The sequence below is a fragment of the Perna viridis genome, chromosome 3 (assembly GCF_037379345.1).
Source record: "Perna viridis isolate PV_CMFRI_1.1 ecotype Kerala chromosome 3, ASM3737934v1, whole genome shotgun sequence".
NCBI classification, from domain to species: domain Eukaryota; kingdom Metazoa; phylum Mollusca; class Bivalvia; order Mytilida; family Mytilidae; genus Perna; species Perna viridis.
Genome location: NC_142447.1, coordinates 17368776 through 17381609, shown reverse-complemented (window position 1 = coordinate 17381609; position 12834 = coordinate 17368776). Strand labels below are relative to the sequence as shown.

At 33.1% G+C, this 12834-nt stretch overlaps 1 protein-coding gene across 1 annotated transcript in view; it reads right to left on the bottom strand.

Moving 5' to 3' along the window:
• The window catches only part of LOC148621247 (endothelin-converting enzyme homolog), a 40951-nt gene extending 29236 nt beyond the window's left edge, over window positions 1-11715 (bottom strand). Inside the window, exon 1 of the mRNA XM_088575392.1 lies at window positions 10965-11715. Coding sequence (XP_088431518.1) covers window positions 10965-11041 — 77 coding nt within the window. The 5' untranslated portion in view covers window positions 11042-11715. The remainder of the gene's footprint in view (window positions 1-10964) is intronic.
• Window positions 11716-12834: the final 1119 nt, after the last annotated feature.

Here is a 12834-nt window from a genome sequence, read left to right as displayed (position 1 = left end):
TCATCACTTCATGTTCATTTTATCATCAATGTCATGTTCATCGTCTGAATATAGCTGAAATATTGCTGCTCGGACGTTAAACCCCAACAATCAATCAATCAAGTCACGAACACGGGTTTCTCAGGCAGCGTTTGAAAGTTCACGAACTTTGCTAGACAACTGTATCTGTACTTAGAACTGGTCCCACGATATTGATACTACATTGATATTCATTGTTTCAGTGTAATACAAATTTGGTATAATTTTCTTCCATGTTTGCGGCTACATTTTGTATAATCGGACTTAATTCGCAATCAGAAAACATCCACGGTGGCCCTTAACTCAGCCTTACCGGCAGGTTAATGCTCCCAGTTCATCTATATACATGTAATAGAGGGCAAAGCCCTCATAATGGTAATCAATACTAAACCTAACCTAACCTTCCACCTTAGAAACATTTAGTATGATGGGAAGTAAACATGTTATACCAAGTTAGGATAGTTACTAGTTTCGCATATTTACCAAAACCAAAATGTCTATCCGTTTATAGCCCATGTCTTAAAGTTTTGTTTAATTATGAAGAAACATATTGAATCCAAGTTGATATAAAACTGTAATATCAATATATTCAACATAGCCCTCTTGCATGTTACACCTGCCTATTATTTGTAATGTGTATAGATGTACAAATGTGCATGACAAGACTGTATTTATCGTTATCGTAGATTAGTTCTACATGCAAAATACTTTTTGATAACCAAAGTTGTGTTTGTATTGAAAAAAGAAACATGGTTATTGTTTTCTTGTTTTTGTCAGAACGATTTGAATTCTGAAAATTACTCCGAAGGTTTCATACGCCCGTCCACAATCAGGAGATTCATGTGACTTTGTGATGTGATATTGTCTTTTAGTTTGATTATTACGATTGTTCTGTAATCATTGAATTATTGCTGTTACTTACAGAGCTTGTTTTAAGGTGACTGTGTTTACACATGTTGGAGACCTTATGGTGTCAACAGAATGTATTTACTGTTTGGATTTGGGTTATACAAGTGTGCGCTTGTGTATTTGTTGCGTTTTACAATATCTGTTCCTTTTCCATATGGTCGCATGTCATCAGATATTACATGTATTTCCCCTAAAATAATCATTTGTTTTAATTACAGTCTTATTTTGGTGTCCCTAACGGTTTTCCGTCAGACCAAACTGTAGACTGTTTTGTTGTACGATCTAACGTGACCAAAAATACCTTACCCAAACTGGAAAAATGTCATTAAAAGATTCCACAGAAAATCTATCAATAACTTACAAATAAAGAATAGAAAAGTAATTCGCCCCCAACTATTGATGGAAACGAAGTTCGAGGACAGATGAAGACAATGGGTAATTTGGAATGAATTTCAATTAAGCATTGATTAACTTATAATGATTCACCTTAAATCAATTTTGTGAGTAACGGCTTGATTAGTGAATGATCAGCACGTAAATATACATATTCGTCAGTTGTTCCATAACGTTTTTATTCATTTAATTCATTTGTAGCAAATAATTGCCAGGCTATCCCTATATATGAATTATTGCTCTGTACCTTTTACCAGTCATGAATCGTAGCTCTGTACCTTTTATCAGTCATTGCAAGTATAAGGTCTAGGAGATGTACAAGGCAAATGTTCAGGAGTTGTATAAGACGAGGTCGAGGAGCTGTATATAGCGAAGGTCCAGGTGCTGTATATGGCAAGGGTCCAAGTGCTGTATAAGGCAAGGGTTCGTGAGCCGAATAAAGCGAGGGATCAGGAGCTGTATAAGGCGTAGGTCCAAGAGCCATATAAGGCGATGTTCCACGAGCTGTGCAAGCCACACTCGAGTTCTCAGGAGCCAGTTATCAGTTACACAAGATGGCACAATACCGAAGTAAGATTGAGACAAAAATATACTAGTATCCTACTCAGACCTACTATTCGGACTACAGAACCAGTTACTGTGTTACATCTACATGCTACTTTCTTTGGTTGAGAAACAGTGACTATCTATTTTCTAGTCATGTACTGTAGTTCTAGTATGCCTTAACACAGTACACCTACAACCTTCCCCAATCCAGTAACACGCCCTTCCACTAAACCATCGATGCTCCATATACATTATTCAAGACATCTGAAAGTATTGTTACATGTTTGTGTGTAGTGAAATTGGTAACACTAAATCCTTTTATTTGGGAATATTAATAATAATAATTTTGGCTGCTGTTAGTTTATTTAGTCATATCAAATGACACAAAAACAAACTTAACTATTACACACAAGTTCCCGCTTTCCCAATGTTCCTTAACGTTGGTTTAAAAAGCTTTACAAGCGAGTTGGTAAATTTACAACCACAGCCCTATATTAACACATTATGTTTCCAGAGAAACATTCACGTTGTTACTCAGTCACTATTACACCTTAAACTCAGTTGGCTCTACGTGTACATGTACATACGTAACATACTTTTATACATTTGTATACAATCGATGTCAATGTACACATCTAAAACTGTCCAAATTGAATACTTGCAAAAACATTTAGTGGCAGCTTTCGAACCGATAGAGCAAGCATTATATAGAACATCTCCGCAACGAACTTAAAGATCCGCCTTTAAACCAATTGTTTCAGGCCCTATGAAAAGATCGGCTCTATGGCAGATATTTTAAGGGTCGATACTGAGCTGTTCCCAGTACTTTTTCAGCTCTAGATGACACAGCATGTTAAAAACCTCCACAAGACTTAAACTATGGAGTCACATTTAAAATATCTCCACTGCAATTCATTAACTTTGTAAAGCATATAACAAATATATAAAACAAATGTAACAAAAATGTGAATATCAATGGTACTTAAGCTATTGTTGGAAGGTTTGAAAACTCAAAATCAATAAAATAGTTATAAGAGCCTGAAAAATTATTGCCGCCCTGCTGTTATCGTCAAATGGAAGACAATGTTGTGTATCAATTGCACTTTTTTACCCGAACAATGATTGCAACGGTAAATAAATATCGGAAAAGGAAGTTGATACACATTTCAAGTCGTTTAGCACAATAGTTGTTCCTTTTAAAAGGCAATTTAACATTAAATCCGAATTTTAATCGAATCCGCCAAATATTCAAAAGTTCAAAAATAGTGTTCACGGTAACACAATTAATTATTGGTGCATGCGTGCTTTATACGTGGGTCGGGACTATATAGTAGGATAAATTTCTGCGTAAAACTGACAAACACATACATGTATATTGTAATTTTTTCTTCAAAGTCCGGAGTGATAGAAATTTGATAAAATTTATTATAATTTGCTTTAATTACTGTAACACTTATGTACATGTATGTTCATCAGTAGAGGAAACAGGAACTGTTTAAAATGAATTAAAATGTCCGGGAGAAAGGAGATATTCACAAAACTTTAGTACGAAAATTGAATACAAAAAAGGCACAAGACAGTTTTGCCAAGAATAACCCAGCTGTAGTATTAATACTAAAGCTGAAATATAATTTATATTTATTTCTTCGGTACTGCAAAATTCTTACTTCTTGACTATAACAGAAAATGTAGATGTATTCACCATATCTATTCTCGTCAGGGGCGTAGTTGCCTATACGCAAATACGCAGTTGCGTACTTTCGGAAAAAGTAACAAAAATAAAAACACACATTTTAAAGATGAAATAAAGGTTTTATGCAATGACTCACTGGGGGCCTTGAGCGACCCCCCACCCCCCAAGACCCCTCGCCGTAGCTTTACGTACAAATAAATCAGGCCTAGCTACGCCCCTGTCGTCATATATAGTACTGTCCATAAATGTGAAAAAAAGCAACACATGTTCACAATAATAGTACAATTCATCCATCTGAAACCTTAATATCGATCAGAACATATTTAAATTCATGCAACTACAATAAAAAAAAAAAGATGAAAATTAGATATGTATACATGCCATTGGATTTTCCTGTTTCCGAACGCCATATCCACCTGTGGAACTCGCAGAAGACATGTGTACTGATCATTCAATACAAATGCTAGATATAGGCACTTTATTATCCATACTTATACTCCAGATAATCCCAATTATCGTAAGACTAAGACAAAAGTCGATAGCTATAAAACTACACAGATGATCCCTGTTGTATTTAGTTTTTTTTCTTTTTCATTTAGATGATCGATGGTAGATGCAAGAAATTTATGGAAAGAAATACCATGATAGTGTCTCGATGCTACATTTGTGCAACTCTTCGATCATAACGTGCAATAATTTGTTTAATTTAGATGTACGAGCAAGCCATAAACGAAGCATCAGTTGGTATTGATCAAATATAGACAAATGTTGGATTATAAAATGCTATAAAAATCTCATTCAGTCGTCAATTTTGGTTTTTAGACTCATCTTTCCGATTATGGTAATGGGTTTTGCAACGAAATTGACAGACGTAGCAAAAGGGTGAAAAATACGTCACTCTGAGAAATATTGCGCATTAATCTTCTATAGGAGTACCGACTGAAAAGCTAGAGGTTTTCATAGAAATTTGTTATCGTTCGATTAGCAAAGTCAACGTGAATATATATTATTTCTACGCCTTTTCATTACGGTTTGTAGCTGTGAATTTATAGGTTTTCTTTTATTTTCCGTTGAAAGTACACTAGTCTTGTATAATTAAGGAAGCCATACGCTGAATTTTTTTTAGGACATACAGCTGTTTCAGGATACAGCTATGTAAAAGTTTATAGCCAGATAAGAACATAAAGGATTTCAAACTACACGAACTTATTGCGACTGTACACAAGATATCTTTTATTTTAAGGGTTACAAAGGTCGGGTTCGGATATCACGAAAAAAAAGTAATATAATTTATTTTTCTGAAAGGTATAGTTCGTATTTAGACTGACTTTTTAACATGGGAAGACACATTTGATATAAAGCTATTTGCCTATCCAGGAACCGGACTGCTTATTCTACCTGGTAACAGATACAGCATACCTTTTCAAACATGTCAAACCGATTTCGCCCGTTTCTACTAGAATAAGGAACTCAACTACTTGGATACCCGTCAAAGATCAGCGCTAAAGGTGTAAGGAAATCCAACGCAGTGGACATGCATCTTTTTATTTGACAATTTTTTTTCTCATTTTAAAGACAAAATAATGAAGAAGATCGCGTGGAAGATTTACTTTGACGCACTGTCCCGTTTGTAATGTAAAATCATGCTACAAAAATGTAGCTCTCTTTAACAATCGTGTCCTTGTCTTCATGTACCACATATTTTATACACATGCACGGATACGTGCACTTGAATTTCAACAAGTTTGCTTAAATTTGAAAGCAAACATAAATGCTTGACAGCTGATAGCATATTGAGCATTTTGAAACACCATAACTCACACGCTGCCGCAATTTGTACGCGAACATGAAATTAAAAATAATATTTGCTTATTTTATGTCTCAGTATTAATTGTTATACTAATTAGTATTCTGTTGAAATAGCATTATAGAACCAACTGTTAATTGCCATGCAACACTTTTTCCATGCTTAATTTCCATTAAAATATTGGAACGGCAATCAACAAATAGCAATTTTAATTAAAAATGATTATAAGTGGAGCACTTAAAATTTTGAGATTGTGTAAATTAAATTCTCCAAAATCGATTGCACAAATTGTATGCTAGAAGTAATTTATTTTACGAAACAAACCATGCTTCCACACTTTGCAAGATTGAAAGAAAAATTTTATAATATTGAATCAGCCAAATCCTTCAGGCGTATATATATTGGTCCATTGGCTTAGAAAGGGATTTGTGCACTAATCTTTGTGAAGATCAGGCAAGGTCTATAACGCCCTGCTTTACCTATCTGAACATTGTTTTTTTTCTGTGTGACCCTGCTTCACTAGCATCGTACTGTCAGAATAAATTGTTTAGGCAAGTGGCAAAAACCTAGAACTGTAACTTCATTTGAATGAAAGCTCCGGATACAGTTTCAGGATTCAGAATTTATGGGCAAAAAGGAAATAATTCACCAAACAAAACCAAAAACAAAATGGTACAATACAAGAGACCTTAACATAATTTCCCGAAATCTTGCCGTGAAATTCTTTCGAAATTTTTCAAAAATATTTACTTTCGACCATCTTCGTTGTCTGTCAAGAAGTTATAGTATTTTTAAGAAATAGTTCACCTAGGTAAAGGCATGAAAAAATGCATATGTCCTGAAACAAGAATACGACGACTTGTATTACAGTGTACGTAGGACAGTTTTATGTACCTGACCATTGTCACCGGTACATGTAACACGATTTATCGTAGGTGTCATTTTTAAACACACCAACCAATCAAAAAACGGGAACAAAATCACCGCCTGTTTTTTACATCAACTACTTTCTGAATGTAAAAAATATGTTTAAGTAATGAGTATTACATAGCGTGAATTTTAGATTGATAGTCCTATAGATTCCCTCTTCCTGTATTTGGAGTATTTTACATGTCGCATATATATATCCGATATTAGAAAATCTAGTTAAAATTAAAATTGTCGGTAAACAAAGAAACATTTTCATTATATTGATGAAATAACTTGAAGTAATCAATCTCTCTGCAACTCATTAAGCTGATGTGGTGCAATTTCAAGCATGAAACATACACCTACAGTTCTCCAGAAGAGTCCCGTGTGAGATGGAATGTTCTGCTACAACTCTTCACAGTCGGTTTATACATTTGCGAAATTATACATGCTTGAAAAGGTATTGAATCCAATGGGTTTTCGAATTTAATTCTCGATTGTTTCAATCCAAATTGTTTTTTTTTTTCGTATCGCTAGCTATAAATTCCTTGTTCTGTATACTCTGTAAACGAAACTCGATAATGTACAAATGCTAAACCAGGACTCATTTAGATGAAATCAAATTGAATCAACGCCATTAGGATTTTTTTTACATCAACAGTACAAGCAACAATGTATGTGATACGCTAAGATCCACTTTGTGCCTTCGGCGCAAATAACCACGAAACTTCATAAAACAGGTTTTTTTTTTATGCAGCACAAAATTACATAGAATAACTAATTTTCGACCCAGATATAAAAGAAATGACAAAAGACTGAACCAACCATCTCTTGTATTCACCCTAGCCTGTTATTTCAGGAGTATCACGAATATTTTTTAGGGACACCATAAAATGCAATACCGTGTTAGAAGTGAGTTGAGATCAATTACTATGAATACATTAGATATCGTTGGTTTGTCCAAACTTCAAATTTGCTTTAAATGTCTGCCATTAACTTTTATATAAAAATAGTAACAAAGCAACCCGCTTAATCATGGAAAATTAATGCAGTTTATTTCAGAGAAAAGCGAAATAGAAAAGTTTTTATCTAAATCAATGGTAATAACATTCCACAAAAAGACTATAACTGTACACGTATAAAGGTAATAATACAAAAAAAAAAATAAATTTCGGTATAGACTCACATAAGAATCATGTAAAGAGGGAAAAAGGTGAAAAGTTTGTTTTTTCGTCAACTTTCTTAAGAACCAAAATTCTTTCAGAACGTTACGTTTATGGTAAGAATACAAATACGACTTAAGAGTGAAATTGGCCATTTTCATTTACCGCTTAAATAAAATCACCATACAACATTTCCTTTTTCTCCACTTTTCCCACCTTTTTCATTAGTTTTCTTGTTCTCAAATAAGTAATTGTGCTTATTGAATGCATTTACACTGGTTAAATGTAAAAACAAAAAATAATAACGCACGTATCACCCCTGCATAATTCTTAAGCGAACCTGTACTTACTCCAGTTCGTATCATTCTCATTTCCATGGAACTTTTTTAAGCCAAAAACTGTTGCAAGTAATTTGCACCACGAATCATATTACATTTGCAAAAAAGTTGAGACCAATTAGTGCAAAAGTCTTAAAAAGGAATAGAATTTAAAAAGAAATATTTGTGGAAATTTATTTACATTGAGATTTTTACCTTTTCATCCCACAAACACAAGTAGGTACTGATTTGCATATTAAAACGGCGCACCTTTATACTTACTTATTGATTAAAAATTATTGGCATGATTTTCGGCTTTGCAATTAAGAGACGGAGCAACATGTGCAAATGTATTTTCACTCAAAATAACGATTTTAATGATGATACACCGCTATGTTATTATAGGTGATATTTCGACCAACGGAATATGGGAAACTTCCTAAAACACTCGCTTTACGCCTGCGTATTAAGTTCATTTCCGAGGTAGACTGGAAGGTTGGTAGAATGTGGAATTTACACCTATTAAAATGCACGAAAGCGCCACCTTCCCAATGGTCCCTTATACTAAGTTTCACGTCCATTGAATTGAACACTGATACTGACAGCACAAAAAAAAAAAAAAAAAAAAAAATTGGGGGAGAAAAAGATACATTTGCGTTTTAATATATTTGTAGTTCTATTGTTTTTTTTATTATTATTATTACCATTGTCTTGTTCGTAATGTTTTGTAAAGTTGCACATCATAAACAAAAATAAAACATGATTAAGATACACAGGGGAAAATGGGCTTTCAAGTATATCCCGTCAAAGATACGTGTACATGTATATACCGGTATTTATTTTGAAGTCCGTTCGTTCCCTCGTTCCCCGAGCGGGACTCGAACTCGTACTGCTGTGACATATATTGCAACACCGCCTGCATATAAGTATAACAGAAAGATTTATTGAAATATGAAAAATGAAAACCTGCCTACGACAGAGCAAATCCGTCATACATGTAACGCATCATTAAAATTTCAGGAAAGCTCTCTAGAGATATCTCATCAAAGAAACATCTTTTACCGTAAAAATCACCTTATAAATTATCTTGTGTTATATCAGATATAATTATCCTTGTTATGTTTGAACTTTGAATTGTCGGCTAATTAATGGAAGCGCTTTCTTCGTGTTTATGGTGAATTGGGAATAAAATAAGAAACATATTACTTTTGAATGAAAATTTATCTTTCACAAATTTTGATAGTAGAAAACCGATCATAAACGTGAGTGTCCACAATTTGGATCTTGGGATACGCCTTAAGGCCAAATAAAAAATATATGTATTTCTTCTAACACAACCCATCCTATATATGTTTCAGCTAAAATAGTGTATCCTACTTATTGCCATTTTTCAATAAGCACTGTAAAAGTCAGAATGATTTTACCATGGACTCCATGTATAAAAAAATGTAAAATAAAAAAGTCCCTACCAACATATGCACCTACCTTACTTTTTTACAGGAAACACTCATATATTATTATTTATTTTTGCCTTATCAAACTAAACATAAGAAGGTAGCCAACTATGACTCATTGGTTAAAAAGATGTCTTGTTATTTTTACCAGCACCGATCAATGCACGGATTACAGCCTTTCCTTTTAAGCGACAATTTTTTTTTTGAAGACGTTTTAAGAGAAATTTTGAGTTGCTATTTAAATAAGATTACGGTAACAGACGAGGTTAATTCTTCGTTCGAAGTATTTTAAAACATTAAGTACATGTATACATTGTACATATCATCATGTATCACGATCAAAATTCGACATACATGTACACGTACGTTTAGAAGATCACCGTCAATGTCAATCATATTTCCAAGGTTGCAAAAGCATACCTGCCAACTTTTGAAAATGTCCATTGAGGTTTTATGCGTGAAATAGTCATCAGCAACCAAGAAAACCATTTCAGGGTTTCAAATTCACGAAATGTCGTTTTCTGGGTTTTTTTTTAATTACAAAACAAAAAATGACAAAATAATTCTCATCCACCACTTATTTGAATCTTGGATTGTAAATTGTGGTCAGTATTGCTCTTTGAATATTTTAATTTTGGAGCCCTCATAGGGGAAATATCCACAAGATATGACAATTGTCAGGTATTCGCAAGCTCTGTTTTCTGTATAACTCTTCCTTGTATCAAGCGATGGGTATTTGGTTCTTCCATAACAGAAAAATACCTAGAGGACTAAGTTAAACATTTGGATTGTAAAAAGTTACGCTGCCAAAAATACCGCAACTTCTTAGAGAAGTGTTTTGGGCTGAATTAAATGATTTTAAACAAGCAAGAGTCACTTTTTGTTACATTTTACACAACTTTTCAGATCATATATAATAACTAGAAAAACAAAACTGGATGTTTTTCTAGCTTTGCGAAAATAAATAAACATACCAGTTAAAAAAAATAGATGAATATAATCAATCAGAAACAGACTTGTCGTTCGTGTAGTCAAAGACTATATATATATATATATATATATATATATATATATATATATATATATGCATGTACCACCAAATAAACGTGCATACTACATGTACTAGTATTACAAAATTATTACAACATGTCGATTGATCAGCACAAGTTAGGCAACTTTCAAACTAAATTTTCTCTCATTCCAAAAAAAAATAAAAAAAGAAAAAAATGAAGAAAAATGACTTTCTTCTTTCATTAAAAGAAATAAAAAAAGCAGTCAAGAATACATGTATTTTCGCACTATTTACTACTTAAAAACAATACAGGTACATTCGTACTCTTCTTGTGGTTCGTTTTATCAAATAACAGTCTTTTTATTCAAATGTACGGTAATGTTAACATAATTTTATTGAAAAGACAGGTAAATGTAATATTCCATTTTACATGCTACAAAAAAAAAAAAAAACAAACATGAAACAATTATACATCATTGTACATGTACATGATTGTGGCCAAAATGTTTTGTCGACATTTCCGTTTTATTTACCATTAAGATTTTGACAAATCGCATAAATTCTTATATCAAAATAAAAAAAAGACGTATATATGTAAAAAGGGGTGAAAATATAATTATACTCGGACAGATTTATTTTGATGCCACAGGCTGTTTTACGTAATTGCAATTACTGAGCCGATTTGAGTCATTTTAATATTTCACAAATCAAGTTGACATGTTTTTGTAAGATTTTGTTCTCACCTTTGATGTCCAGGTTTAACAAATCTAACCTCAGGTACCCCTAGAAGACATGGATTTTCTGTTCCATAACTTGTCATGTTTGAAATTCCATTCGCAATGTGTCACATTTGGAAAGACTTTCCAAGTCCATACAAGTTTTAATATCTTTTTACATCGATATCTTAGTAGTTCGTAAATGGCACAAGTAACAAATTCAAGTTGCAAGAAATTCCAATGCTACAATTTCGAATTGGTGAAGATATTTATACGGGAATAAACGTCCCAGAGACTCATCCTGGCTTCAGTTTAAACTCTTTTTTACCACACATGGAAAAGCTGAGCCAAATAATTTCCTTTATTCGAAATTGACAACACGAAAGACAATTGCGTTTGTGAATTAAATTAATCGGATATAAGAAGACAGAAACTCTATTATTCCATTATAAACCCAAAAGCCAATGGCAAATAAAAGTTTATTTAGGTTTAATCAAATAATTGGCTCTTTAGCAGTTTAAACATTGAACGTAGTCCGGTGTCAATCTGAGCCATCCTCATCCGGACGCGAGAATGAAACATGCCCCAAAGTATCCTAGGATATATATGTATCCTACGGCAGTATGGAATTTCCTTTGATTATCATAGTCACAAGCTGTATTGTTGACAAAGTTCAGCGAAGTTTAGAAAATGAATGTTTATATTGGCAACTAGCGGGTAAAAAAAGTCATGAAATCGACTGCCAACTGAAATCGATATTGACAATTGATATCTAAAGCATCTATTATGTAAAAGCTTTGGTTTAAAGCTACAGGGAAATATATACTTCGCTTGATATATAATTTATAACATGCAAAAAGTGTTGTTAAATGTTGAAGCTTGACATAAGCCTGCTAAGATATCCATCAGCTACGCATTTAAGAGATTAAACTTTTAACGATTTCTCATTAAAACAAAATGATGAGACGATGCAGAAAAATTGCATTGCTTTTGACATGTAAAAACTGTAATAAATATCTTTGAAGTTAGGGAATAAAAATCGATCAACAAAACAGTGGATCAGGGGATTCCGTTTTGTTTACGTTACTATTTTTATCGGTGTCGATTTCAAAGGGAAACACCTGCGAGACGAGACACAGGTACGCTTTAAATGAAATACCTGTAATGGAAATATGGTATAAAAGTAAAAGATTCCTTACATTTCTATGGCTTCTAACTTCGATTTTGCCGGCATTTTCTTTCTTTAAAAATTTCACGTGTACTACTGAATTCTCAGTGTCATTTTCACCTTTCCGGAATCACACAGGTACACAGAGACACGAATGTAAACACCACCAAAATATCATCCGGGTTCTCCCAGGTATTTTAAACCAATTGTTTGACCTTTTCTTATCAAAAACCGCCGTGAGATATTTAAAACACAACATAACGTTTAAAAAAGTACGTGATCATTTGGAGGTAATTCTTTATCTTTTAATCTTTAGTGCACCAAGTTTTAATCTTGTTAATGTCTTAATTTGAATGGTACGATTAAGGAAACCATGTTGTAATATTAATACATCTTCTTTTCTTACAAAAACAGTTTTAGAAATCCATTTGCTGATTGCTTCTTCTTTGAAAATATCCTTTAAGTGGTAGAGAAGTGTTACAAAGGCGAGTTTTTGTTACAATAACCGGATAATAAAAGATGCCACTCGAATAAAGCTTCTCTAATATCAATGTCGGTTTTGGACAGAGTGAACAAAACATTGCAGTTTGATAAATGACCACAGGACAAAACTTGATAATACAAATTCTTTAACGTTACTATATTGTAGCACTGGACAAGGCAAGGAATCACGCTTTAAATTATTATTTGTTTTTGAGATCTGATAATTTGACTCTCACGTGTTTAGAT